The 27500-nt window shown below is 43.3% G+C and overlaps 1 protein-coding gene across 2 annotated transcripts in view; it reads left to right on the top strand.

Annotated features, from left to right (window-relative positions):
• The window catches only part of PPL (periplakin), a 302110-nt gene that overhangs the window by 127355 nt on the left and 147255 nt on the right, over nt 1-27500 (top strand). The window contains exons 1-5 of one of the 2 annotated variants that reach the window (XM_085632212.1): nt 8888-8906; nt 9638-9737; nt 16238-16392; nt 17463-17586; nt 25543-25674. In XM_085632212.1, the coding sequence (XP_085488338.1) occupies nt 9639-9737; nt 16238-16392; nt 17463-17586; nt 25543-25674 (510 nt within the window). In that variant the 5' untranslated portion in view covers nt 8888-8906; nt 9638. Of the gene's footprint in view, nt 1-8887; nt 8907-9637; nt 9738-16237; nt 16393-17462; nt 17587-25542; nt 25675-27500 lie in introns of those variants that run through there. The other variant, XM_085632211.1, reaches the window with a different exon arrangement.

Below are 27500 nucleotides of genomic sequence, written 5' to 3' on the forward strand. Positions count from 1 at the left end.
GGTTTTTATTAAACTGAGATGTAGAATGGGACTTATCATGTTTTTTTTTTTTTTTTTTTTTTTTATTACTTTATTTCGGCCAATTTGGCCATAAAAGTCACATACATACATTTAAAAAAAAAGATAAAAACCATACTGTATACATAGCAGCAATTTAAGAAAATAGTGCATAGAAAATGAATACCTTAATACAATTCATTTCATTTCAATTTTTAAAAATATTTAAAAATACTAAAAATGTAAGAGTTTTATAAACATATACACATTCCCAACTCAAAGTACCTGACCTTGTTTCTTACGAGTTATGTAGACAGAGTATAGAAATTTACTTATGCTAAATACAATGTACTGGGTTGAGTTACTTTTCATGATCCTAAAGGCTATAGCGCAGGACCTGGTTCCCAAAAGGTTACACATTGGTTTTAACCATTTCTTTCTAGCATTCATGTAGGCGCTACAAACAAAAAACATATGAGCCTCATTCTCAAAACAGACATTGGAACACATAGGGCAACACCCCTTTTTAACATTTACTCCTCCCAGTCTTTTTTGTGCCCATCTTTCAGTGTTGTAATTAAGCATAAGTATCCCATATCTGAACTTTAAGTAAAGGGTTTTTGCAATGGGAGGCTCTATCTCGTCCAGGAATGGTTCAAAACGGAACTCATCCTTAAATGACAGAAAGAACTGGACAGCGGAGCCTACACTAATTCCATCCACTAAATTTCTGTTCATGTGGGTCCAAAAAGCTCGCTTAACTATTAATTTAGAAGAGGTGGGCAGTTTGTCAGGAGCCTCCCACATAGAAAATAACCCTAGAAGTGTAAACCATTTTTTGATATGCACTAGCCATTGGATGGAATTAAAAGAATCAAGAGTCATCAGTTCATGTAGACCATTTCTATATTCTATCAATTCCGGGGTAGACCAGAGCCTAACCCAGAATATCAATGGTCTTAAGATAGCTAGATGGTCTGTTCTCTTAAAGTTCAGGTCCAGTTGGAGCTGTAGAAGAGGTGTACTATTAGGGACCCTTACAGAAGCACGCATGAATTTGTTGTCCAAATTTTGAAAGCTATTCTTGGCCCATGCGCCCCATATCTCTGCTCCATATAACACAGCAGATTGTGTTTTAAATTTAAAAAGTTCTAAAACAGGGGTTACACTTTTACTCGTGCTAGTATTCATTTTACATAAAATTGGTTTAACATTTTGGGCATACGTTATCTTGCTTTTCTCGATTTGGGCTTTCCAACTTAGTTTGGAATCGAGCACAACACCCAGATAGGAGAAGTTTTCCACAATATCTAGTTTTTGGCTATTCAGGGTTAAAGACCCTCTATCTGGCATACTGGGATTTAATGACATGCATTTTGTTTTGTCGGCGTTGATTTCCAGGCCCTTTATCTGACAGTAGCGACTGAAGGAATTAAGGAGTGCCTGGAGGCCCTTTTTTGTTTGAGATATCAGTAAAGTATCATCTGCGAAAAGCAACGCAGGCACCCTTTCACCATTGAGCTGCGGCGAATCGTTAACACAGACATTCAAATAAGCAGGGGCATCATTAATGAACAGCGAAAACAAGGTAGGGGCCAGGACACATCCCTGGCGAACCCCACGTTCAATCGGAATATTGCGTGTCAACTCGCCATTAGGGCCCCACCTAATGTTAGCAAAGTTGTCAGCGTGCAGCTCAACTATTTGGGCTAGGAGACATCCCGGTAGACCCATTTCTCTTAGAGTTTTCCAAAGTAGACTGCGTGGGACAAGATCGAATGCAGCCCTCAGGTCAACGAAGGCAACATATAGGTGACCTTTTTTAATGTGCACGTACTTCCAAATCAGGCAGCAAAATCGGAAAATTTGGTCAGTAGTGCTGGTCCTACTCCTAAACCCAGCTTGAAATTTGGAAATTATATTCGAGTCTTCCAGCCAGTCGTTGATCCTGAATAGCAAGTGTTTAGCATATAATTTTTGGAGCGTGTCCATCAGACTAATGGGTCTGTAGTTAGAGGGTATCAATCTATCCCCCTTTTTAAATATTAACACAACCTCCGCTGCACGCCAGCTATCAGGAAAGTTGCAATTTGTTGATAAAGCATTAAAAAGGCGGTTCACATATGGAGCCCAAACGTCAACTTCATGTTTATAAAGATCCCCCGGTATTTTATCAGGACCAGGGGCTTTGGTGTTTTTAAGTTTGTTGATCGCCCTTACTGTCTCATCCAGTGTAAAATTGAGGGGTTCAATAATGGGAGATTCAATAAGGGGGGGGCACCATAAACTCCCTTTACTGTCACCATCATATTGTTTATAAAGATTTGTAAAGTGAGTTACCCAGGTCATCTCATCCAGGAATACATCTTTTACAACTCTCCCAGCATGCCCCCCATTAGCCACCAGCCTCCAGAAGCCGATATTGTCATTAATTTTTGCTGCAGCTAACATTTCAGCCCAAATTGATTCTTCCCATAGTCTTTTAGATGATTTAAGTGTGCGTTTGTATTCAACCCTTGCAAGATTAACTTCTTCTCTTGCCTTGTTTTTAATGGCAAGCAATAAATTTCTTTTAGCAGTCCTACACGAGTGGTCATACCATAACTTCCCGTGATTAGCCACTCTTATAATTTGTTGTTTTTTTCTCGGCATGTCTGATAAATACGTTTTTAATTCTGAAAAGAAGATTTTGTGGAGATCAACAAAGTAATCAAGATGTTCAGGTGAGAAGCCATGGTCAACTGTGTGTGCAAACGTTTGCTCAAAAAGAGAGTAGACCAACGCTAAGGCCTTACCATCCGCCAGAACGCGTGGCCATCTTACTGCACGTCTGTTGTTGTTTATATGAACGTCCTCACACGTGCTTACAGTTGATGTTGTAATAGTATCACTAACCAAATTCATATTGATGTAAAGTTCCAAAGGATAGTGATCGCTTTCCCCCCTGCTTACTACTTTCAGATCGATCAAAAAATGCCAGAGGCTAAGAGAAACAAGTACAAAATCTAGATTGCTTTTAGCTTTAGAGAAGGTTGGTTGTTTTTGCAAGTCCGATGGGAGACGGCCATTTCCTGCTCTCAGGCCGTGGTCTGCAGTGAGACTTAATATTTGGCTGGCCAATGTAGAGTATTTAACAGATTTTGAGGTACCAAGCTGGGGGATATTATACGCTTGGTCCTCATCTTCAAACACATCAGAAATGCCCGGAACAGGTTCATAATTACAATTTAGGTCTCCTCCCAAGATGACTGGGATATCTCCAACTACGTTTTTCAAGAGGAGATCCAGGGCTTCAAGTGTTGGTGAGACCTTGGAATGACCAATCGGTCTGTTATAAACATTAATGATGTAGCATCCGTTTCCACAGGGTGGAGTAACCCTTAGGGCCAAGATATCGGGAGAGCCAGTGTCAACAAGATCAACCTTCATGGCCAAGGTGATTTTTAGCCAAATTAAAAGGCCTCCCGATGGTCTTCCTCGATCGGACTGTACTGCCTCAATACCATAGGTTTTGAATCCAACCCGATGTGGAACTTCTGTTGCCCAAGTCTCTTGTAACAGACAAATGTCACAGGTGTCAATATAGTCTGCCCAGTCAGGATCTTTTAAGTTCTTACAAACACCTGCGATGTTCCAAGATAGGATGAGTAGACGAGGTGATAGACTCTGAATATCATGGGAGGGATTGACTACACACTGTTTAGATAAAATGCCTAGCTGAGAATTTAGCATATCTTTCTCTGCATCCCTGACTCTTTCTTTCACTACGATATTATGTCCCCCAACCGGTCCATCCTTAGCTTTGCTATAGCATACATTTCCAACTTTGTAAGATAATTCCACTTTCTGGGGGTTTGAAATGGTCCTATGCATCCTAACCTTAATGGTCTGATCTTCATTATGCAAATGTAGGACATTTTTTAGTTTGGAATTACCTATTTCCATGCTACAGAAGGTGTCATATAAATTAGAGATGCAGTCAGGCATAGTGGCAAGTCAATCGACGGCGTCAAGGCAACTGAATCTATTGAAGGTGGTAATGCCAGACCACATATTATAATCACCCTGTCTAGCCAAGTTGGGAGCACTGCCATAATAATGGTTGACATGGTTCCACTTGGGGACATGGTGAATGGGTCTAGGTAAGGGGTAGAAAAATGATAGGGGTCTAGCTTCGATGGCAGGATTCACACCATACGATTTCCAATTGCATATTAGTTCAGCACTTCGGGGATCTTCGAAGGATATGACAATACAATCACCCGTGGTTGATTTGGCCGTTGGCCCTACCCATGGTACCCTCCTAACCATAAGGATCTTGCTTTTCATCTGGTTAGGAATAGGTTTGTATTTGTCTAGCCAAAAAATCACTTTATTTTTTAAAGAATGGAAATTTTCTTCATATTGGCTATCCAATTCTGGTACCCCTGTAAGGACGACTACAAATGGACTAGCGTCTGGGGGCAGATCTATATACCCTCCTCTAAAGTTACTGTACATATGGCTCGGGGGGCCGTTTAACTTATGAGTGGTATTTATAGAAGATTTATCTGGCAGGGGTTGATTGCTTACAGAGTTAATATGGGAAAATACAGGCGGATTAGATCGAGATTTATTTGGGACTAATACGCTCTGATTGGAGGAATGGGTAGAGGGAACAATTGGTAGTTGAGAAATCTTACTATGTGCCTGCTTTTTCTGTGGAAATTTACTAGTAGCATTTACAGCAGTAAAAGTTGGGGGAGTTGGATTGGGTTTATCTTTAATACTACTAGTTGGTTGTTTGGCATTAGTATTCCCTACTATCCCCTCCTTTTTTTGCTGCACAATCGATGAATATGTGTTAGTTGTTAAGACCGGGGCGGGAACTGGAGTTTGTTGGATGGTTCTAGGCACATCAGTGCAGTTAAGGCTTAAACTTGACAAAGTGATAATGCTTTTCTCAACTTCAAGTAGTTGGTTCTCAATGTCAGTAAGCCTGGCTTCTAGTGGTTTGAGTAGTCTCTTTAGTGTCTCCCACACTATTTTTAAAAATTCTTCTTTTCCACCATCTTGATCTGCCATATCAGACGAGACTCTTTGCCCCTCGCTAGCTGAATGTTCAGACATGCTGATAGAAATTTGTTCGTCTAAGATAGCATTAGTATTTTCTACAAGTGCTGGGGCTACATCATGTACAATGTCAGTTGTTACAATAGGCAAACTTGATGATCCCCCCGTGATATTATGGCTAAGGGCTACTTTTGCTTTTTTCCTAGCGAAAGCGGTTAGGTGTTTGCGTTTTCTTTTGTGCTTTGATGCAGCCTTGGCAGATGGCTTGCCTTTATTGGACTCTATCTCAGCTATTTGCTGACAGGGCTCCTCATTTGTGATATCCTCAGCACTCTCCTTTAGAAAATTCGGCAGTGATAGGCTTCCAGTTTCGGCTCTGACAGAAGGCCCAGGAGGTTCCTGATAAATATGAGGAGTTGTTTCATCTGATGTTGAGTGAACCTCAGCCGAGATTATAATTGGTTTTGTGCCAAAAATGCGGTCAGGCGTTTTGGAGGTTGCAATGCTACCTAGAGAAGATTTTTTTCCAAGTGCAAATTCAGATGAGAGCCTCCTAGCACTCTCAAGTTCTATTGAGACTTTGTGCTGAAGTTTGGTTATTTCATTGTCAATTGAGAGATTAGTCCTGGTGATAAAATCATCTAGGGTGCCTGTAGCCCTTTTAGAGAACTTAGAAGCCTTACTCCTTGTTTCACGCGAGAACATTGTGTACGAGGGATTTTACAATTATATGTAAGTAGTGTAAAAAGGCCAGCTAATATGACACAAAAATTAAAAGCCAAGAGGAATGGCCCGGTCCGGTCTTACACGGTCTCTAACGGCCTAAAACGGCCCTGTCTTTGCCCGTCTTCGCCCGGGCTGCGTCCCGCGCTGCGGGAGTAGGATATTGTTATGAAGCCTCAGGAGGGCGGGGGGCGGGCCAGCAGGGAGAGCGGACCGGAAGCTCTCCGTCGGTCTAGCAGGGGCTTCTGGTAGTTGAAGTCCCCGCACGCTCGCAGCCCCGCTGCAGCCACACGCCTGATGCCGCTCCTCCTCCCCAATGCCTCAGTGCTCCTCACAAGCGCCAGGTGTTTTCCCCTCCTCAGCACAGGCGAAGGGGCACCCGCGAAGCGGGTGCGCCGAGAGGTGGAATTGCGCAAAGTTGAAGACGGGTAAGCTGCTGTAACGTACTGCCTGTGTTATTTATCCTCCGTTTACCGTTCAGTAAAAATATAAAAGTGTTTTTGTACAAGATGGGAGATTGATAGGGTTATCTGTGGGCACCCTTCGACGTACTCCGCTTATGTACATTTTATCACATTGCTTTATGCTATCGAAGGAGTAGCAGGGCAGTGTACCATCTGCTGGGCCCAGTTCTTCTGTGTGAACACAACATGTATGCTGACTGGCCTGGCCAGCTCCCCCTATATCACTTCTCGCTAACGTTCCCTCTTGCCCCGGAAGGAAATGGTGTGGAAGAGGCCATCTGGGCCGAGCAAGGGCACTTCTTTACTGTATCCAAGCAAAGGAAACCTTTGGCTGCTGAATCTGTTGCACAACTGCCAACAGGTGCTGTAGAAGAAGCTGCAGCGTTTTAGGCAGTTCTTTAGTCCAGGTCCCCATGAGTTGGAGTAACATCCTTGAAACACAGAAGCTTTTACAATGCATGTCTGCAAATGCATGGTAGATGAACCAGCAGCTTCACTTTACCCCATTTTTAGGTCAAGCCTGGGCAGCGCATGTGCTGCTCTGTGAGGCATGCTGTATTCAGGTCGGGACTTGAAGCTCCGCCCACTCTCTGCCCATATTTTTCATTGTCTTCTGTCATTGTCCGTAAACTGTGGCTGTTCAGTGGTCAATAGGCTTAGTAGTCCCTCCTTAGTACCGCCTTGTCTTATTTTGTAACCTCCCATGGGAACACCTCCTGTTACGTGTAGTGTTACTCTGTAGGCTTTAATTACAGCCTCCAAGCACTATTTTTTCTCCTAACGCTTTAAAAAAAAAATTTTTATTGCATGAACACATTTGCAATAGGTCTTGCATTTACGAGCGAATAAGCTATTGGCATTGTAAATGACAATGCCTTTTATTTATCTGTTTTAAAAACAGCACATAAATAAAAGGCCTTGTCTTTTACAATGGCAATAGCTCAAACTCTCGTAAAAGCAAGACCTATTGCATTGGAAATGCTGGTTTAGGTCTGTGCTGGAGAAAGCTCCATCTGTCTCGCGGCTCTCGCCAGCCTCATTTTTTCCAAACAAATGAATGAAATACGTGCTTTTAGTGGGTTTTTAGACAGCCCTCTTCAGTCATTTATCTGTTCAAGTGTCATTAACGTTTTTGCTTTCACCCTCCACAGCCTATACAATGGCGATGGGCCCGGCACTTTATTCATTGCCTATCTTGCACTGTGAGTGACAGCATTTTGTCTGATCGTATGTGCGCAGCCACGGTGGAGGCTCCACCCTATTCCCCTGACCTTCTCCCCACCACCCTTTCTCCCCGCTGATCCTGCTGGGAGCATGCAGCCGAACTGCGAAAACAGAATAAACTGCTTATTTTTGTCATTCTTCAGAAGCGTGTAAGGAGAGCAGGCGCGCAACACCCATTGGACTCAAAGGCCCCCCCCCCCCCCCTCGTGTGTGGCAGGCCGGGATGAGACAGCTTTCCGGGCACCCACACAACCGCCCCCCGAGCACTTCACAGGTCTCTAAAAGACCATTTGCATGTTAACGAGGCCTCGCTGTTGTTTCACCCCTTCTTAGAGCCCCTGCAGTTCCACTCTGCCTATTGCTTAAAGATTCAGCCCCCCCCCCCGAAATGTTTTCTTAGCCCCCCCCCCCCCCCCCCCCGAAATTTGGCTCTAGTTGCGCCTCTGAAAGAGAGCATACCTTCCAATTCTCCTTTCATGTGCAAATTACCTGACCTTTGTCCCAAATACCGGGACATTTATTCAAAGTAAAGAAATGTGTTGGGGCACAGGGACAGTCCCCCGCAAACCGTGACGTCTGGTAAAATGATTGCAAAATGGTCATTGTGAAACCCTGTCCCGGCCCGCTCTACCTCGCACTGCACCATAGAACTCTGCTGCAAAGGGTTTTTGCCATCCCTACGCTTGCTCGCATAGGTCAACGTGTGGCTGCTATTAAAGATAGATTTGCCAAGGTTACTTTTATTTGACATTACACCCCTGCCCTTAACAGCCTCTCAGCGTCTCAGACGTGCCAGGCAATCTCCATGTATCTCTGCCCCAGCCTTTTCACAGCCATGGCTCAATCTCGAAATCTTACGTTTTGCCTCTACCCTCCCCGCAATGTGCGCGTTCGCTCACTCTGCTTCCTTAGCTTTCTATTCTCTGTCAGCGGTTCGAGTAGGGGCTACTGCGGTCATTGCGCCCCGCCCCCCAAAGTACTGATTGCAAAGGCTATGTGCATTGTGCCCAGCGCAACCGTTGGTCGGCTGGGTGCCTCGGGCAGATGGAGGTTTTGCGCGGTCTAAAACACAAGTTTACTGTATAAACAAAAAACAGATTTCCGCTGCAAGGCCTTGGCACGGATATGGGAGAGCAGATACATCAATATACATAGGATAAGCTCTGCCAGGCCCCTCCTGTGCTCAGAACACTAACACCTGACGGCATTTGCAACTTGAAAAGACCTCGGCAGGCTCCCTCCCACCAGCACAATGAACTAATCCCCTGCTTCTCCACCCCGCCCTTGCCCACACTCCCCTTGGCACACGCGGCACATACTTTAGAAACGTACACAAAGGGCAGGCATGAGTCATGCGCGCGGGCAGCCGCGCCCCCCTCGCTCCGCGCGCGCTGCGCCGGCGTCCTCTCCAGCGGGCTCAGGGCGATGACATGACGCCACGGAGGGGTCCGTTCTGCCTCGAGTCGCTCAACGCATACCTCGGTTATGAAATCTGCTGTCATGGCGGCTCTCCAGTGGCATTAGGCCCTGTTGCCCTGAGCTTCGCCGATCTGTTTTACGTTGCTTTATGGCTGCCCATGTTGTGGAGGGATGGGGGTTTGATGTGAAGTTTTGTGCACACTGTAAAGTAGCTGGGTAGCGAGGAGAGGACCTTTTGCACTTTTCCTTCACCTGCATGGTGGGCGGAAATGCATAGCTATTAATTTGCTCGTTGGGAACTTTCTTCCAGGCCTTATTTTAAAGCCAACAGCAATAGGCATGCTGGCACTTGTTTTTCCACGAGACTGTGGATCGACAGCCTCCAGCATCCTCAAAAACAGAAATGATTTAACGTCATCCTCATCAAATGTTGTGAATTGGCAGCTGTGATGCCTCCATTAGTTGTCCCACTTGCTAACCACAGTCCCAGACTAGTGTCGTGATTCACAGCCGTGCTGCTGCAGCTACAGGTCGATGGTGCACAACATAGTTGAAGTTTATGGTGAACCACTATAACTTCCTTAGACTGCGCGGCTTGTGATTTAGCTTCCATTGCAGTAGAAAGCACTGGGGCATGTAGATTACAGGAAGATGGCTACTAAGATTTGGGGGAAGATGTGGAGGTGGGGTGGTTGTAGGTGGAAAATAAGGAGTTGGTCCACACGATCATAATAACTACTTTTGTCTCTTCTCTGCAGCATGAGCAACAAGGAATTGTCTGACCTCATCGAAAGACTGCAGAAAAATGCAGACGCGGTGGAGAACAACATTGTGGAGACCGACAACAAGTTGCAGAAGGTACATACTGGCCACCTTTCAGATACGTCTTGCCACCCAGCGCCCATTTTGACTTCTCAAAATGTACACAGCCATCTCCCAGTGCATGCCACCCAAACCCAAACTTCTCCCCATGCCTGTCAGTATATCTCTTCATGCACTTTACATTCCTGTTCCACTCTTATTTATTTTACCTTGCAAGTGCCCCACTTTAACCAGCATGCATTTAATTCACCTCCTGCAAACGTTGTGAGCTATGTGGAACACATGTTCAAGTGTCTGACCGTTTGTTCCAGCATGCACATCAATCAGACGTTCTTGGGAACTCCTCTCTTTTCCACCATCTTGCAGGTCTATCGCCATAAGCAGCTTTAAAGTATTGTCCAATAAGCACACCTCTTCCTATCTGCATGTCGCCTAGCCCACCCTCCCTCTGGCCTATTAAATGACCATATTTGATCACATGCCCCAGTACCCGTCATGGACGTCATCTTTTTGGCCCACGTGCACTACTCTTTCCAATTAAATATTAAGCCATGTCAGCATGCAATTCACCTACATTGTCTTCTCTTAAAACAACGAAGATGTCCTCTGTTAAAGGATGCTTTAGAGATGTCATTGTTACTATTTTTTAAAGGGAAGTGAGTATCTTTCCTTATTGGGGATCCATCTACCTAGGCATGTGCCTCACTCTTTTTTCCTAGTATGTACTTCTCTCACCAGCCCTGTACCCTTCAGGCACATCACCTGTATGCCCTCTCTCACTTTTCTTTCCTATTACATATTTGTTTGTGGCAACCAAGTAGGCACTTCTCGCAGTGTCATTAATTCACCCGAATAGTAGGGGTTGTGTAAATGAAATCACACACTTTTTGATTATATTTTTTAAACATATTTTTATAGATTTTCACAACTGTGCATTGTAAATAAAATTAAAGAAAACAAGAAATTCTTCCACTACCCCACCCTGGACTCAGACTGACATTTTTATACATGCCTATTGGTCAACAGCACAACATGAAACAATTATATACAATGGCACATTTACATTCCGTGACATGAGCAATATACATATAGGTTATACTGTGCCACACTGTGTTCTTCTTATTGTTATGACCAAGCCTTCATCACAGATATGTGTGTTCTATTTCTATGGCTGTAGATCTATGGCCGCAAATTCTTCTAACATTGCATTCCATTCTAGCTAAATGGGTATCTTTCGCAGCCCCCTTCGTTCCTCCCGTTTAAGCTCGGCTCCCTCTGCTCTAACCCAGCGGACCATCTCGTTATACCAGTCTAATACTGAGGGCGATCTGGCAGCCTTCCACCTCATAGTTATATTTCTTTTTGCTAAAATCAATGCGAGGTTAGCAAATTTGCGGGCAGGGCTTCCCCTCTTTCCCTTTGGCCCTAATCCCAATAAGCAATATTCCAGTGTCCTAATGTTCTGTATCGGGGCTACACCATTCACCAGTTCTTGCACTGATGACCAGTAATGGTTCAGCCTTGGGCAATCCCATAACATATGCAGTAAAAAGGCATTTGAGCAGTGGCAGCTATCCGGCACATCTGGAAACATTAAGCTTAGTTTGTGCTGAGTCAAATACGCCCGGAGAACAATCATAAGCTGTATAAACTTAAATTTTGGATTCCTGGATACCTTTCGAGGGTGTTCCAGTAGTGTCTCCCACTCCCTATCTGTGAGCACACGGCCAATATCCGTGTCCCATTTGTCACGGGTTCACTGAAGTGATATTAAGTGTGTGTACGAATACCCCGATATAACCATTTTGTCAGGTGACTACTGTTGCCCATCAGATATTGCATGTATGTCAGTGCGTGTGTTGACGGCTCCTCTCCTCCTGGGGCCCACACTGTTCGGATATAACGAGAGATGTGTGCGTGAAGCAGAAATAATCTATTCGGCACTCCCATTTCCCTCACAAATGCATCATGATTCATTAAAGTACCGTTGGTAAAGAACGTGCCTAGTGTGGTCACCCCCGTCTCCACCCATGCCGCTATATGTCTAAGAGTTACTGTCCCCGATGGTAGAGGGAGTCCCAGTAGCGGTATGTTGGGAGCGTAAGGTGCCATTATCTTTGTGTATCGCGTTGCCTTCTTCCAATTTAACAAGGCCGTCTGCAAGAGTGGCGGCGCCGTCAAAGTAATTTTGCTGCCTGGTAGCAGCAGTGCATGTAGTTCCCCTCGGTCCCATGCCTGGGGAGTCAGAGTGATTTCTCGTAAGTTGCGGCCTGCAATCTAGTACGCTAACCATTTCACTTGGCCTGCATAGCAATAAGCTTGCAGATCCGGAACACCCAGTCCCTCTTGTTTGGTGGCCAACTGTAGTTTGGGGAGGCCTATGCGTCTATGTCCCGAACCCCATATTAATTCAATGAGAAGATTGTCCAGTAATTTAAACGTCTGAAGCGCAATTATAATAGGCAGATTGACGAAGTAATATAATAGCCTGAGTAGCATCACCATTTTAGTAATGGCTGCACGCCCTGGTACCGATATAGGTAGTGAAGTCCAGAACCGTATTTGCTTCCTAAGCGTTGTTATAGCTCGAGTCAGATTGCCGTCTAATTTATCATCCACATCTCGATATATCTGGACACCCAAAAATGTAACGGTAACGGTCGCAGTCAGAAATGTCCAGCATCCAAAGTGAATTGGTTCGGCCCTGGTTATGTCATTAAAAAAATATACATATGATTTGTTTTCATTGAGGGAAAGCTCTGCAAGCCTTTGGAATGCAGTAAAAAGAGTGGGGAATGGGTCATAGTCTTCATCCAAATTGTTAAAATATAAGATGAGATCGTCAGCATACGCCGAATCGACATGCACCCCGCCATTTATTCGTATCCCTCTATGTCCTGCCGAGTTACGTAGCTTAAGCAAGAGAGGCTCCAACGCTAAAATAAATAGTAATGGTGAGAGTGGGCAGCCCTGCCTAGTACCCTGCGCTATCTGGTATTGTTGTGAGATGTGGGCCCCGTACGTGCACGTGCCATCGGGTTCGTATATAGCCGTCACACCCATTGCATGAATTCAACCGGAATTCCAAACTTGGGTAGTGTATTCAACATATATCGCCATTGCAGGGAGTCGAATGCTTGACGTAGGTCCAGGGAAATTCAGCCCCGTGAATGAACATCTGCAGGTGTATGAGACATTACCTGGGGAAGCTTCCTAATATTGAGAGCTGTACATCTACCCACTACTAACCCACACTGATCAGTGTGTATCAGTCGAGGGATTTACTGCAGGAGTCTGTTCGCCAGCAATTTACTGAGAATCTTATAATCTGTGTTAAGAAGTGAGAGGGGTTGGTAACCTGCCATGTCTTTACTGTCCCTGCCCGGTTTCGGGAGCGAGACCACCATTGCTTGTAATTTGGCGAGTGGGAGGGAGCCACCATCAAGTGCTGCCCAATGCAATTCCTGTAGGCGGGGAACCAACAACTCGGAATAAGCGGCATAGAATTCTATTGGCAATCCATCATTACCCGGCGATTTGTTACGGGGAAGATCTTCGATCGCTGCTTTTATTTCCATAGCAGTGATAGGCCTTTTTATATCTGACGTGTGGTCACTAAGTAACTGTGGGAGTTGGAGCCCCTCAAAGAATGCCTCATATTCGTCATGCCCATCCTCCTCTGAGGGCGTCTACAGCCGTTCATAATATCTTCGAAAGGCAGTATTAATCTCCAACTGGGTGCGTACAACTGCGCCGTCTGGGGTTTTTATTTCAAGAATAGGAGACACTGGCGGTGCATCTTTAATAATCCTAGCAAGCAATGGGCCCGCCCTATCTGCATTCACATGTTGTTTCTGTGTGTGTATAATCGGTAATCCAGGATACAAAGTTCTTCTAGGAGTTCAGCGTGTGTAATGTGCATCCCTTGCAGCGCTTCCCTGCTTGCGTCATTTGATACTGCCTCCTGCTCTAGTGTACCCAACCTATTTTCCACTTCCTTGATCTTGTCAAGTAAGACAATGCGTGCCCCTACTTTCGTGCTAATCGCCAGCCCCGTATCACAGTTTTATAGGCGTCCTATTCGATTTGACGTGTGCTAGCTGTATCTGTGTTTTCAGTTAAGTAGTTAACTATGGCCGTAGTGAGAGCACTGTGAAACACCGAATCTTCCAGCAGTGAGGGGTGCAATCTCCAGGTTGGTATGGGCGTCGGAACCTCCCCCCATAGTAGTGTGACTTCTAGCGGGTTATGATCCGAGTATGTTTTGCCCAAGTACGTGGTATCTGCAGCGTTTACCAATAGATGCAATGAAAAAAATATTCTATCTATGCGGCGCTGAAAAAAGAGAGTATTCTTTATCAGTGGGTGCATCTTGAGCCATATGTCTCCCACACACCAACCTCTGGCCCATGTCTGGAGACCAGCTGCCTGCTTCCTTCAGCCCGTGCCCTGGAGAGGAGGGTGTGATCTGTCCAGGTCAATATCCATCACTGCGTTAAAATACCCACCCAAAACCCATAGGTATCCCTCCCAGCCGACCAATGCAGTACTAAGGATCTCAAGAAATTTGTCCTGCTCGGTGTTTGGGGCATAAATGCTCCCTAATACTATGTGCTCCCCATCCAGTAGACCATGCAACAGCCCATACTTCCCGTTTGAATCAGTCCATCGTTCTAAGAGCGTGAAGGGGTAACATTTCTGAACCAGATTGCAGCCCCACGGGCGAATGCAGAGTAGGAAGTAGAAAATAATTGACCTCTCCATTTCTTTTGGAGCTTAGAGGCTTCCGCATGCATTAAATGGGTTTCCTGGAGACGCACTATATGGGCCTTCCTACGATCTAATTGTGCCAGAATTCTATGCCTTTTATGGACGGAGCCCAGGCCTCTTACGTTCCAGGATGTGTACTTGTACCTATTTGGCTGCACCATTGAATTCCCTATAGAGGTCCTTATGTACTGATCATCTAATGCACTACATGTAGCTGAGTCCGTAATCACGCACTTTTTCATTTAAAGGATATTACACCTGATCCCACCACGCACACCTCAAGAGTCTCACTTGCTGCGGAGGGTCTAATATAAGGAAAAACACTAGAAATTAAAATAAGCTAAAGATGGCTTTCATAGAGCCCTGTTCTTATGTCCCTGGGACTAAAGGTAGCAAGGGCAGTGCCTGGTGTACGAAAGTCCTCTACTTTGCCTTTATAGCCTGGTTCTCCACCCCAGAAAGCCTTTCATTGGTAAGACCTGCCCAAGGCCAGAATGGCCGTACCAGGCATTTCCCTATGAGGATGGAAGGGTGGTAGACCGCATTTGTTACTGGGGGCCGGTTTGGCAGCAGTGCAGCAGTTTTAAAAGCGCTGCAGAGTTCTTTGTATATCCAACAGTTCTCAGGCAACAATGAAAGTGTCAAGATAACTCTGGTGCCTAATGTTCCTGCTGGAGAGAGCTCAGAGTTTTGCCTAGTGGCAGTTTTGATTAATCTAATGTAGCGCAAAGGGTTAATATGCCTGGTGCAAAGAGTGTACTATGAAGATCACAGAACAGTATTTTATATGCATAACTCAGTGGGTTACTGCTTTTGTCACAGAGATCCTTTTCTTACTGTGCAGTTCATACGTTACAAACGTAATCGAGATTAGAAAGTTATATTTTTTTCCTAGTCTTTCATTTTCTTGGGGGGAGAACTCTCCCCCCCAGCCCCCTTATAGTGGTCATGCTATACACTGTATGGGGGCTGGTCTGACAAAATTTGCCAGGGCTGCTTTGGGTCCCAGTGCAGGTCCTGGACCTGCCAGAGTGGGAATTGTGTTAATTACCAGTATTTTACTGTTACAATGCTGGTGCATCACTCCGGTTCCCTGCCTTTCACCTCTGACTTTTGACCTCCATGGTGCTTCTGTTCAGTAGATTTTTTAATAGCCTAGGCTTTTTATGTGAGCTGGGGCCACCTACAGCATTGTGGTCCTAGAGGGTGCAGGTTGACCTGCAAACCGCATCCTGAGGCTGATCTAGAAGGGCTTGCATTGTTGAGTACATGCTGATGTGCAGTGTGTCCTGGGAGTACAATCCCATTTCAGCCATTTGAAAGTTTCTGCTGCATATGCTTGACAGATGCCAAATGCACAGCAACTGTTCTTGTGGTGACAGCTGACCAGGATTATGGGCTGAGGCCCATCTGAAAGATCCAATCCATTCTTATAGATGATGGCCAGAGCTTCATACTCTAGCAGTGTTGTATAGATCCAAGGCACAGTGCACTTCCAACGGAAGCCAGGCTAACATCAGTCTTCGGCCTGAAATGGCCCAATTTTGCTAGACAGATTCCACATTTTAGCAGGTTTCTTAGTAGGCTGTACTGTGGCTGATATGAAAGATCCCAGTTACATGTGTAATGAGCTAGGGTGCAACAGGCTGCCAAGGGTCAAAGGTTAATGTTGCCTGAATTCTCTTATCTATGCTTGGTATGTTCATTGGAAGTGCAGCGTGTATGACTTGGACCCTTTCACATAAGCTCTTTGCTTTCATTGGCAGGATCTGGAGAACATTAAGCAATCACAGGGCATCCAGTACCGAGAGTATACACTGAGCAAGATCTCAGAGACCGAGAAGCTCATCAATATGCTGCAGACCGATGCTCAGGGTGCACAGCGGATGAACCACCCTCAAGCGGACATGATCGTGGAAGAGTAAGTTGCCTGTCTGCATGATCGCCACTCTTCACCACCTCTCTAGGCAAAGCTTATGTCTGGTCTACATAATCCTTCTCTCATAATCTGGGCATGAGCCCCACTGCCCCGCAGATATCCCCTGTCACTACTCCCTTGATTTATATTGTTTTGCTGCTCATTTTTCATATAATGCATGTTATCCAATTATTTGACCCCTTACTGATGTGTCTGCTTTGTAGATGTTCCGCAGAGAGTAGGCTGTAGCACTGTCCATGAATATATCATGCCTAATACAGTGAGAGTGGGCATACCAGTGCATTCACCTGTTACTTTGTGCATTAGGTTCTCGTGAGCTGAGTCATAGCTGCAATTGCATGTTTACTCATTGGTGGTTCTCCATGCTGGGTTGAGGGGCTAAGAGGACGAATGAACCTTTTTCCTGGCTCTGATAAGTGTGGGTGGTGTGGTTAGGAAGGACCTTCCAACTTAACCCAAGTGAGTCAGATTTATGCAGTGGATTTCCATGGTGAAATCTCTGCAAGGGTTGCTTGGATCTTGCGGCCCTCCTCCAAATGTGTATGAACTGCAGCAGTACTCACCTATGGGAGATAATTTACAGGTGGGGGGATTGATGTATACAGATAGGTCAACAGACTGAGCTGACCGGTTAATTGATAATCAGACAGCCATCTATGCACTTGTCTAGGTAGATCAGTGCAGCAAAGCATAGCTATGCTGTCTTTAACCAAAGGGTGCAAGCTCCTCTATCTGTCAGGGGAAGCCAGATGGGTATGTGGGCTGGGCAGCAGACAGAATGATGAGATCAATGAGTTGGCGAGTGTATGGAAATAGTACGGAATCTGCTTGAACAAGACCTTATTTGAGAGCAGATGACACTGCATTCAACAGTATGTCCCCCTGAGATAGAGGAATCTGCCCAACTCCAGGTAAGCTGTTAAAATCAGGCATAACCAGAATATGAACAAGAAGCCGGTAGCAAGCAGCGCCTAGGATTTCAAACACAGATGAAAGTTGGTTAGGTGCTTGTCAATGCTAATAGATTTGTTATGTTTTCCCTCTGCCTACAGCATCCGGCAGCTCAAGGAACGCCTTGGGAATCTCCGTGTAAAGCACAACCAGATCTACAGCTTGACTGCGCCAACCATGCCTGCTCCACAGATCAACTGGAGTAAACTCCTGGAGGAAAAACAGGTAAACGGACTGCCGCTTTTCTACCTCTGCTGCCTTTCCTCACCCTCTATCCTACTCTGATCCCAGACGCACTTGTGCAGGTTTTGAAGATCAACAGTTGGTGTGAGAAGGGGTACCTTGATAATAGATAAACAGGTGAAAGAACGCATGTAGTTCTGTCCTTGCCCCCACTACCTACACTTAAGGTCCACCTTAACCAAGGCCCAATTATCATTTCACACTCTGTGGATCAGCTGACTTTCCTTGACAGGACCTATTATGCATTATGGTCCTCTAGTTCATCCCCCTAGTAGGCTTGTACGAAAGGACACTAGATTGGACTGGATATCAGTAGATTATGTGTTGGAATAGCTAATTTTAACACAGGTCCATGTGCATGACCCCAGCCTTGCCCTGTACTACATAATCAGAGCCACTGGAATTATGTGTTAGAGGAGGACCAAATTATGCTGTGGGGTTGACTGAATAATGCAGCAAGAAATGGCAAATTATGGAGCCCGATCTGCCACATTTTGTGGGAATATTACTTTCCTATTTTGTCATTTGTACACGTTAACACTGTCCAGAAAACAGGTTTCATCTCATTGGTGTCAATTTTCACACCTAAATATAGCATTCAGCAACTGAAAGGTGACCATTTAACCTTTGCAAAGGCCATGCCACTATGTGACAACACGCCTGGCAGATATTTAGTGACTTTTGATCCATGTGATCGAGAAACATTTTTTTTGCAAAAAAATCAGCAAATTAGGCAGGAGTGGCGAATCCATGATTACAACACAGCGGATACAAAATTGCATAATTCCAGTGGTCCTGAACAAATTCTATCAACCCTCTGCCTATCACATCTAATTTCAGCCTTCCCCAAATCCATGTGTCTAATTCTCCCCCATCAAATCCTACATATAAAGTAAGTGTTAACCTCCCTCCTCAGGTAACATCAATGTCTTCATCCCTCACTGACACACACCTTTTAGGTTTGGATCCCAACCCCAATATCAACCTACCTCATCCCGTTGTTCTCATACAATTGCCTAGGGACATTGGAAGTAAAGATAAGGTGGTTCGTCTCCTTTCTATCAGAGCGTTACCAAGCTGTCTCCTGGCTGAGGTGTCCCATAAGTGTCAGTGTTGATCCTCACCCTGTTTAATATCCAAGTGGCATCATTAGCTGCATTATTATGTACTTTTAGAGTACATTTTTACTCATATGCTCATGAAAGTTAATCTCATAGCATGTTTGGACTTCACCAAAGATCAGTCTTGCAACAGTTTCAACGACTGTCTTCAAACAGTCATGTTCTGTATGACTGATAACATATTGCTTCTTATCACTGACAAAATGTAAGTGATTGTCTTTGGAAATTCAACCTGCGGGTCTCTTCCATTTGATAGGTCCTTCCCCTATTCCATCCTCCTCATGATAACTAAGGAGTTCCTTTGTTAAAAATCGATTGTTTAGAAATCGCACCACTAAGCTTTGAATCAACTTCTTTCTCATTTTGCATACTCTAATGAAATCCTACAACTTCTTCCAGACCCAAACAATCAGTGGCCAGGCAGTACACACGTAAGCTGCTGTAATTCTCTTTAAAACTTGAGCTTTCATCTTTCCTTACTTCCTAACTATAGTGCATTCAAAATACAGCTGCCTGCTATATCTTGGGATTGAGAAAAAGATGTCATATCTCTTACCATTTGAAATTACTTCAGTGGCTCCCGATAAAAAAAAGTGCCTTTTCAAGGCCCTATAACTTTGCCATAAAGTTATCCAGTGTCCCTATTTTTACGATTCCTCATTTTCCTGGAGTCTATGAGTTGGAATTCTGACCATCAAGGACTTTGAGCTACTACTAATCTTTTGCAAGGTCTTACAGATCCATCCCTTTTTGTACCTTGCTATTGTAGGAAATTCACTTTTTCTGAATGATCACCTCAGATTTTTCCCCTTTGCTGGGCCCTATTTTTGTTTGATGGCTTTAGGACTCTGGGCCAGATGTACGACCATTTCATTTTGCAAGACGTTAATTGCAATTTTGTGTGACTAGCAATTAGAGACTCGCAAAATGAAATGTACTAATGTGTCTCAGATAATGTAAGGAGGAAGGAACACCCTGCTAATAATCCAAGTTTCTATGGCAGAGAAAATACCTTCAGTGTGCAAAAACCTTAGGCAACTACAATAATTACAAGCTGTTATTGATAAAGAAAAAGATGCAAGGGAGCAAAAAGAACAATTTGTACAGGGTGTGTAATAACAAATATTTCCTTATTATTTTTTTATATTAAATTTTTCATATATCAATATAACAGGAATACTAACCAAAAAAAGACTTTTGAGACAATACATATACCCAAAAAACCCAAAAAAGTTTACTGAACACATATTCTACTTTCACATCTATATTAATTCAGAAACCACCCACATATAAAAGTAGAGTACATAAGAGATGTATATAACAGTGGAATGTCATACAGAGAATAATATTTTAATTTATATTTAATCGATGAGACAATCAGTATTTCCTTCTGTTGGATACATTTCTTTTTGGCAAATCTTCCTCTGACTTGTATTGAATTCCCAACGCACGTTTCAGCATAGCACCTTCTTCAGGAAAGCTACGTGCTTCTAACAATCAAAGTACCTTTGACCAGGATGAACCTGATTAGTGTATCCAACCCGCACCCCTTCAAAGTCAGCCTCAAATTGTGCCTAGGACCCCGTCTACTGCAAACATTGTCTATCATTGACGCTTCTTTGCTCTTTGACGCTATTTCTACATAAAACCTGAAACAACGCATATCTTTAAATCCATTTATTGGATTTTTGTCATGTTGATGTCATTTTGTCTATTACCTTTTACTCTATTTTACTAATTCCATTTGGGATTTTTATTGTTTTCATTTTTTACTTTATTATTGCTTTGGTACTGCTTAAATACTTTCCACATTTCCTCTAAGTTGAGTTGGTTTGCAGGTGGTTGAGCTCAGGTTAATTTGGTGTCTTTGATGGTTCGCCCTGACATGGTTTGTTATTACTCCTTGAGATGGATAGTCACCCTTCCCATATAATAATCCATTTCTTACAGCTTTCATCTCCGACATTGATTATTATTTTAGCACTACGATACCCTTTTGATAATCGTTGCGCTCTATAAACTACAATTGAAATCCAGTCATATCATGTGTCTGGTATGACCCTTCCCATTCTCATGTGTCAGATTTCAGCTTTGTACGATCCCTTGTGCCCCATCACAATATGGCCACAGCCAACGTTTCACCTCGGTCCATTATCATGTGACTGATGTCATCACACCACATCATACATGTTCTTCATACCAGCGCTTTATTGCACGTATCCTTCGCTCAGCCTGCCCCATCCAACAACCTGAACGCAGGTCCCCTCACATTTCTGTGTGCCCTACATCACCACTTCTTCTACAAAACACTATGATCCAGCACACCACATACACATTGTTTATAATATAATGTAGCTAGGCAGCTACGCAGATTTTAAAAGAAAGAAAATTGAATAAAGAATTTCGAAACAAGACCTGCTGACTGGACTGATATTGTTCAAATCTACAACATTATATTATAAACAATGTGTATGGGGAGTGTTTTGTTTATGACTCATTTGGAGGTTTAGAGGTATTGAACCTCAGATCCTTAGCACCCTAAGAAGCTATTACAGACTTTGACATAACTAAATAATAGGTGCAGATAGAATTGCCTCATACCTCATTGTTTTGTATGTGCTCATCACCACTTCTTTTGTCTGCTTGCATTGGATATGGGCTCACTGTGCCACTGGAATCAAGGTATCCTGGTTGAAGAGGGGTGAAACCCCAAAACCGGTCCTAGTATGTTTGTTTCCGGTCCAGGGAGGACCTCAATGGTCTAAACTGGGGTGGCATGGTGAGCAAAAGAATGATGGATTTAACCCAGATCTCTTGACTGGGGGTGAATGTTTTGATTTGTTCTGCATTGCGTCCATCAATTGTGTGTCTTTTGCCTTGGATATAGCACCATTGACTCAGCCCATTACTGCTCCATATCTCACAGCCATGCCACAAGCTACTTACTTTTGTTACCTGTGTCCAGGTCAAAATGGGCATATCACTGTATTTCGCTGAAATGTAAGGAGAGTTAACACTGGACACAGTTTAAAGCCAGTCCCTGATTACATGCACTTTTTAACTTCCCTTGTTCGTCAAGAACATCACAATACTTTGTCAGGACGTTATAGCTTTCCCTGAAGAGCTGTTGACGTGGGCTTTCAAACTCTACTGTACTGAGTTTCCAATATGAACCTCTGGATCTATACAGCCATACATAGTAGGGGTGCCCATTTAGGGCAGACCAGTCATCCAGAATAAAGCACTGTTAGATCAAGAGCCTAATTTGTCCTTGCCATACTATCTCCCCACTCTTGCCACGAGTCAGACAATACCTGCCGACCAAGCACAGGGAGCGACTCAAGCCGGTTACTGCTGCACATGGTTCTCGACATTCAGAGAATTCACCCTCAGGCTGCAAACTCAATGTGCTGCTGTAAAGAACCTTAGATATCCAGGGGTTTCTGCACCACACACTTACATCACAGATACCACTTTATCGTAGGACACGTGCCAGGACTGGAATCTAAATTGATTCCCATGCCTGTTTAAAATAAAACAAATTAGACAACTAATCGAGCATTAACTTCAGCTGCTGTTTTCAAGTTCGTGGAGACACCATTGCGAGAGCAGGAATTCAACATGGAAAGAAATCTTCTTGCACCCCTGAAAAGTGGAAGAGGTAAAGTTCTTTCTTGGAAGGATCCTCTCACAGTCATTGAAAGTGGCATGATTTGTAAAACAAGAGAATCCCAGAGTTTGCTTATTTGATTAACTTTGCTCTGTAACTCCATAGATCCTAAATGTTTGTCTGAAGATTGAGGGCAGGGTGTCAATGCAGTGCATGTTGGGCAAAATAGCTTCTCTAATGCAAGTTCTATTTTTTGTCTCCTGAACATCTTTTGAAGTGGCCATGAGCTGGTACAGTGTCCGAAAGTCTGTTTTCAATGCACACACAATACATATGGGTGACACTCGAGCACATGAGGTACTTCTGTGAGGCCCACCTTTTTGCCAGCTCAGCACACTTACAACTATGGGAACTTGTCATGTTTACCTTTCGTTTGGAGTTATGGCTTTGTCATCCAGAGTGCTTCAGTTACTGAGCTGACAACAAGATGTTCCTATTACCAATGGCCTAAAAGCCAGAATCGAGAGCAGTTGAAAACCAGGAAAGAAAAGCTATCTGGTCTTCCCTACTCTGTCCTTGTATTAATAGCCTTCAAATGCCTGTATTTTTGGTTTAGTGGCCTTAAAATCACTACTGGCCTCATGCCCCAGCACTGTAAAACCAATGAAACAATTGCATCAAGTGGCACTTTAGCATCACCAAGGCCAACTATGGGCCTATTTCCTCTGATGGCCCGACAGAGATGGGGCCCTAGTAGAAGGGCTTTACATCATTTACTCTCTTTGGTATGGACGTTGTGAAGTATTTTGTTCTTGTCCATCACCACCAAGAAAAATCGGGAGGTAAGGGAAAAGAAAAAACACAACAATAATGATTCTCACACCCGGGGGAAAACGCCCAGGGTGTGTGGGCCATTGGTTTTTTGTTTTTAAAAAGCACTCTCCTGCTTTAGGAGTTTATTTTTTAGAAGAAATTTGTTTTGGAAAGGTTTGACAGTCGACCATCTTGGATGACTGACCGTCCATCAAACCTTTCCTACATTGACAGGAACTGCCAAGAAGGCGGTTCCTGTCAATGTAGAGAGTTGTCTGCAGGGTCAGCTGAAACCTCTAAATTTGGCGGGTGAGGTCCCTCCGGATGACAAAGGAATTGATCATCCATGCCACAGCTGGTATTAGTGCAAACATGTCATACTGATCCTCTTTTCTGCAGAGTGATGTTAGCCTTTTGCGATTGGCTTGACTTGGAAAGAATGCATCACAAGCTCCTCTGTCATCCTCATTTCCCACCATCAACAACAATGAATGGGGTTTTCTTATTGCTAAGGTTCCATGTCTCAATATATGTGCTTCCTTCTGATGCTTCAGTGATGACTGATTGCTGCAAATAAATAGTTTTTTCTTAATGAATGTCAGGCACGATTCCTCACTCCATAAATCTCCACACCCAACTCCCTGCACATAACTGAAGCCCTTAGCAATCACAGGCGTTCTCTTCCTATTTGCAGATCATCTGCTGGCTCCCTGTCGGAGTAAAACCTTAACCTTAATTTGAGGTAGAACACCTTAGAGAATATCCACCCACTGTAAGATGGCGTGTAGCCGAATGATGATGTCCATTTTACCTCTTGCGCAGCTCTGTGAGTTGCCCCATTCACTGCTCATCATTTTGGAATCCGATATCTGCGACTGTAAGCGACTTTCACAGAATACTCCCTCAGCTCAGCAGTCGAGTTCTTGATAGAATGTTCAATGAGTCATGAGTACGTTTTTCAGCTTTATTCAGGCAATCTCTTCAGCAGTATTTCTGGACCACAATTCAGTGAGCTTTAGCTGACGGAATTGTGGTTAATAAATACAGCTAAACGTATCCGGCAAACCCAACACACTTATCATCTCACACCACCTAGTGATTTATATAATCCTTCCACTCAAACCCTCACTCTAGGATGTAACCCTTCCTTTAAAACCAGCCAGACATCTTCCCCAATTACTTATTATGTCTGTGCACTCCGACCAATGTTACTTGGACAAAGCATGTCATCATCACTGTGAGGACTAATAGGCCCACAATGCATTTTATTGTGTACTGTTTCATCATCTACCTTCTTTATCGTATACTGGTTTTTGTTGCCAAGCATTGAAAAAGTCCCATTTACAACAACTGATGCAATCTAGTCTGCATGTTTAGTTTAGAAGAGATAGCAGGCTGATACGTATAATGATAATTCAATCTGTGAGTGTACCCGGCATAATAAAGTTAAAACAGACTGTAAGGGATTGCAAGGATTGTCCTTGAAATTTCATACAAGAGCCACCATTGGAGATGATCGTTGATAGAGTAACTGTTCAAGAATGTGAGTAGTCGATGGGAAGAATAGCACATGTAGGAATGATTTCACCTATGCTGTGTTATTTGGCCACAATCTAGTGATTTCCTTTATCACTGCCTTCCAGATTTGGTGTCTGAGGACCCAACATAAAATTCCCTGTGGCAGTCGTAGTGTGGCATTGCTCATCAAGGGTGTATTGTTCTTGTTGTGTGACCGATGATCGTCTTGCACTTTCATGAATATTGTGCTCTTAAATTTGGTAGTCTACCAAGTATGTGACTGGCATTCCGTTGGGAGGTCTGCAGCTGATGTTGTAAGCAGGGCAACTCTTGTGATGTAATTGATTTTAGGATGTATTGTCTAATGATAATGTACCTGTTGTTGGTGGGGGTGGTTCTCTGGTGATTTGGTTTGGGTACAAATGTATGGTCTTCTGGTGAAGTGGCTGTGTGGTGTATTGTTGTCGTGGCTTGAGTTAGTCATAACTTCTCCTGACAGTGCGCATGCTTCTGGTCTTATACAGATTTCAGTGTACGGCACTGGTGGTATTGAGGGATGAACTTATGCTACTAGTTTCCCTTTTTGACTACGAATGTTGGGCTGAATTATAAGTTCTGGTTCATTATGACTGTCTTCTTTAGCTACTGGATAATGATGATCTAATTTCTGATTTTATCATTCATGGGAGTGATAGACTGGGATGGGGCAGTGAGGTGCAAAAAGTGAGATAAATGTGTGTTGAATTTACTGAAAAAACTTTTGATGAAGCTCACTATTAATGTATATCGATGGTATGCTGAACCACATTTCTGTTTTAAAAAATTGGGTAATGACTTCAGTTCCTTAACTATCCTACGCTTTGTTCTCCATTGCAGATGACACTCAGCAGCAAGGGCTTTGCCAATGATCTCCCCTCTGTCGACAGACAAGTTGAAGAACATAATCTTTTCCAGAAAGAGGTGGAGACCATCGGAGACCACATCGACAAAGAAAGAGAAAGCGACCCAGTAATGTTCCCTCTACTCTTCTTTTCTCAGCATTTTATACTGCACTTCTCAACTGAAAACCTGCTTTCTATCCTGATACTGGATCCGCCCATTTTTTTCCTGTGTCTCTATGCCAAAGCCTTATTCTAATATCCCCATTTTTCAGGAAGCTAATACTGTACCTAGTAATACAGAAATTGTTTGTAGAATTTACTTGGTTGAGTAATACCCCTGCATTATGAGTTTCATGTCTCATAATGGTGGATAGAACAGCCAACCCAATTTACAAGCTGCATTTTGCAGTACATGTATGGTATGGTAATACTACTTACTTACTACCAGATACAATTTCAAATCTACAAGTGTAGTTCTCCACCTATATCTGCCCTATCCTTTCTTTGGGAGATCCTCACATACGTAAGCTCCTTACCTAGTAATGAATGTTGGAGGGACCATGGCGGTGGCGGGTTCAGGGAGGTATAAGGAGGGCTTCAGGGAGATTAATTGAGGGGTTTAGGGAGGGACAGACACACACAGAGAAAAGAGTAAGTCAATTTCTATTCACAAGCTACATTTCTAAAGTTACTCCAGCTGAAATGGACCCAAAATAGTAGCAAACGCACTCCAGCTCAGACCTGGAGTAAGTTCAGCACCACACATGACCAGTTACTGGTACTGCAACATCCACCCATAGAAAATAATGAAAGCAGAGACTTCAAATTTATCCTAATAGGAAATAATGTTAAAATGAATTTATGTTCGAACTTTTAAAAATATATATGTATCTAATCTATATATATGCGCATATATGTATGTGTATATATATATATATTTATCCCAATATCAATATTTGTTCGAAAAAACATAAGTCTTCTGCACTTGTTTGTAGGTGAATTCAGATACTTATTCACACAATATGAAAACAAAAAGCTTGTCACGTTTTGACGTAATGTGGCTTTGTTCATGGGATGTGGACATCAAAGTGTGCAGTTCTTATGCGCCACATTGTGAATGCCTCATACACTGCATGTCCCTCAGATTCTCGGATTTATAGTCCCTTCCGCGTTATTCAAAAGTGCTTGTGCTTGATGCGGAGAACATTCATTAAAAAGTTGGGCCAAAAAGTCCATAAATGTTTAGATGCTTATTATTCATCTTCTGAAAGATAATTAATTTATATTTTTGTGAAGACATTTCTCAACTGAGTTTTCCTATATGTTCCGCTTTTCATTTTTTTCTTATCATTCAAAACCCATTTGTCGATTGTTTTGTTATTTTCTTTAGTTCTCGTGTGTTCTGCTTCTAAGTTTCTACTATCTGTACTTGCCTCCAGACATTAGAAATAAATAAAAGATTTGGATGGTAAAACACTGAAAAAGTCAAGGCTTTTGAACAAATTGAGTGACAGACACATAGCAGTGATAATAAAACATGAAAATATTAGAAACAACATACTCAATGGTATGAAGATGATATGTAAGAAGAATCAAGGCAAAATGGTAAATGCCCTGAACCTCATAGGGAGAAGAAACCCAAAACCAGATTTCTTAAAGAAAATATCAATAAGCACGTAGCAAAAAGCAAAGGTTTAAGGTGGCCAACCTATTCCAACATAAAGTCAGAGGATGATAACATGTCACAAAGTCTCTAAATTAGCAACGCTGCTACATTCCTACCATTTAGATTAAGAAATGTGTATTCCCATAATGCTACATTTCATAACACATGAAGCATGGAAGTGGACTTTGTCCAGCACTTGTGGGGCAGTTTACTGAAAATAACATAAACTCAAGAGAACTGTAAGAAAATAAATATTCAAACAGACAATTGACAAATGGATTTTGAAT

This window comes from Triturus cristatus, chromosome 10 (assembly GCF_964204655.1).
Source record: "Triturus cristatus chromosome 10, aTriCri1.1, whole genome shotgun sequence".
In the NCBI taxonomy this organism is placed as follows: Eukaryota; Metazoa; Chordata; class Amphibia; order Caudata; family Salamandridae; genus Triturus; species Triturus cristatus.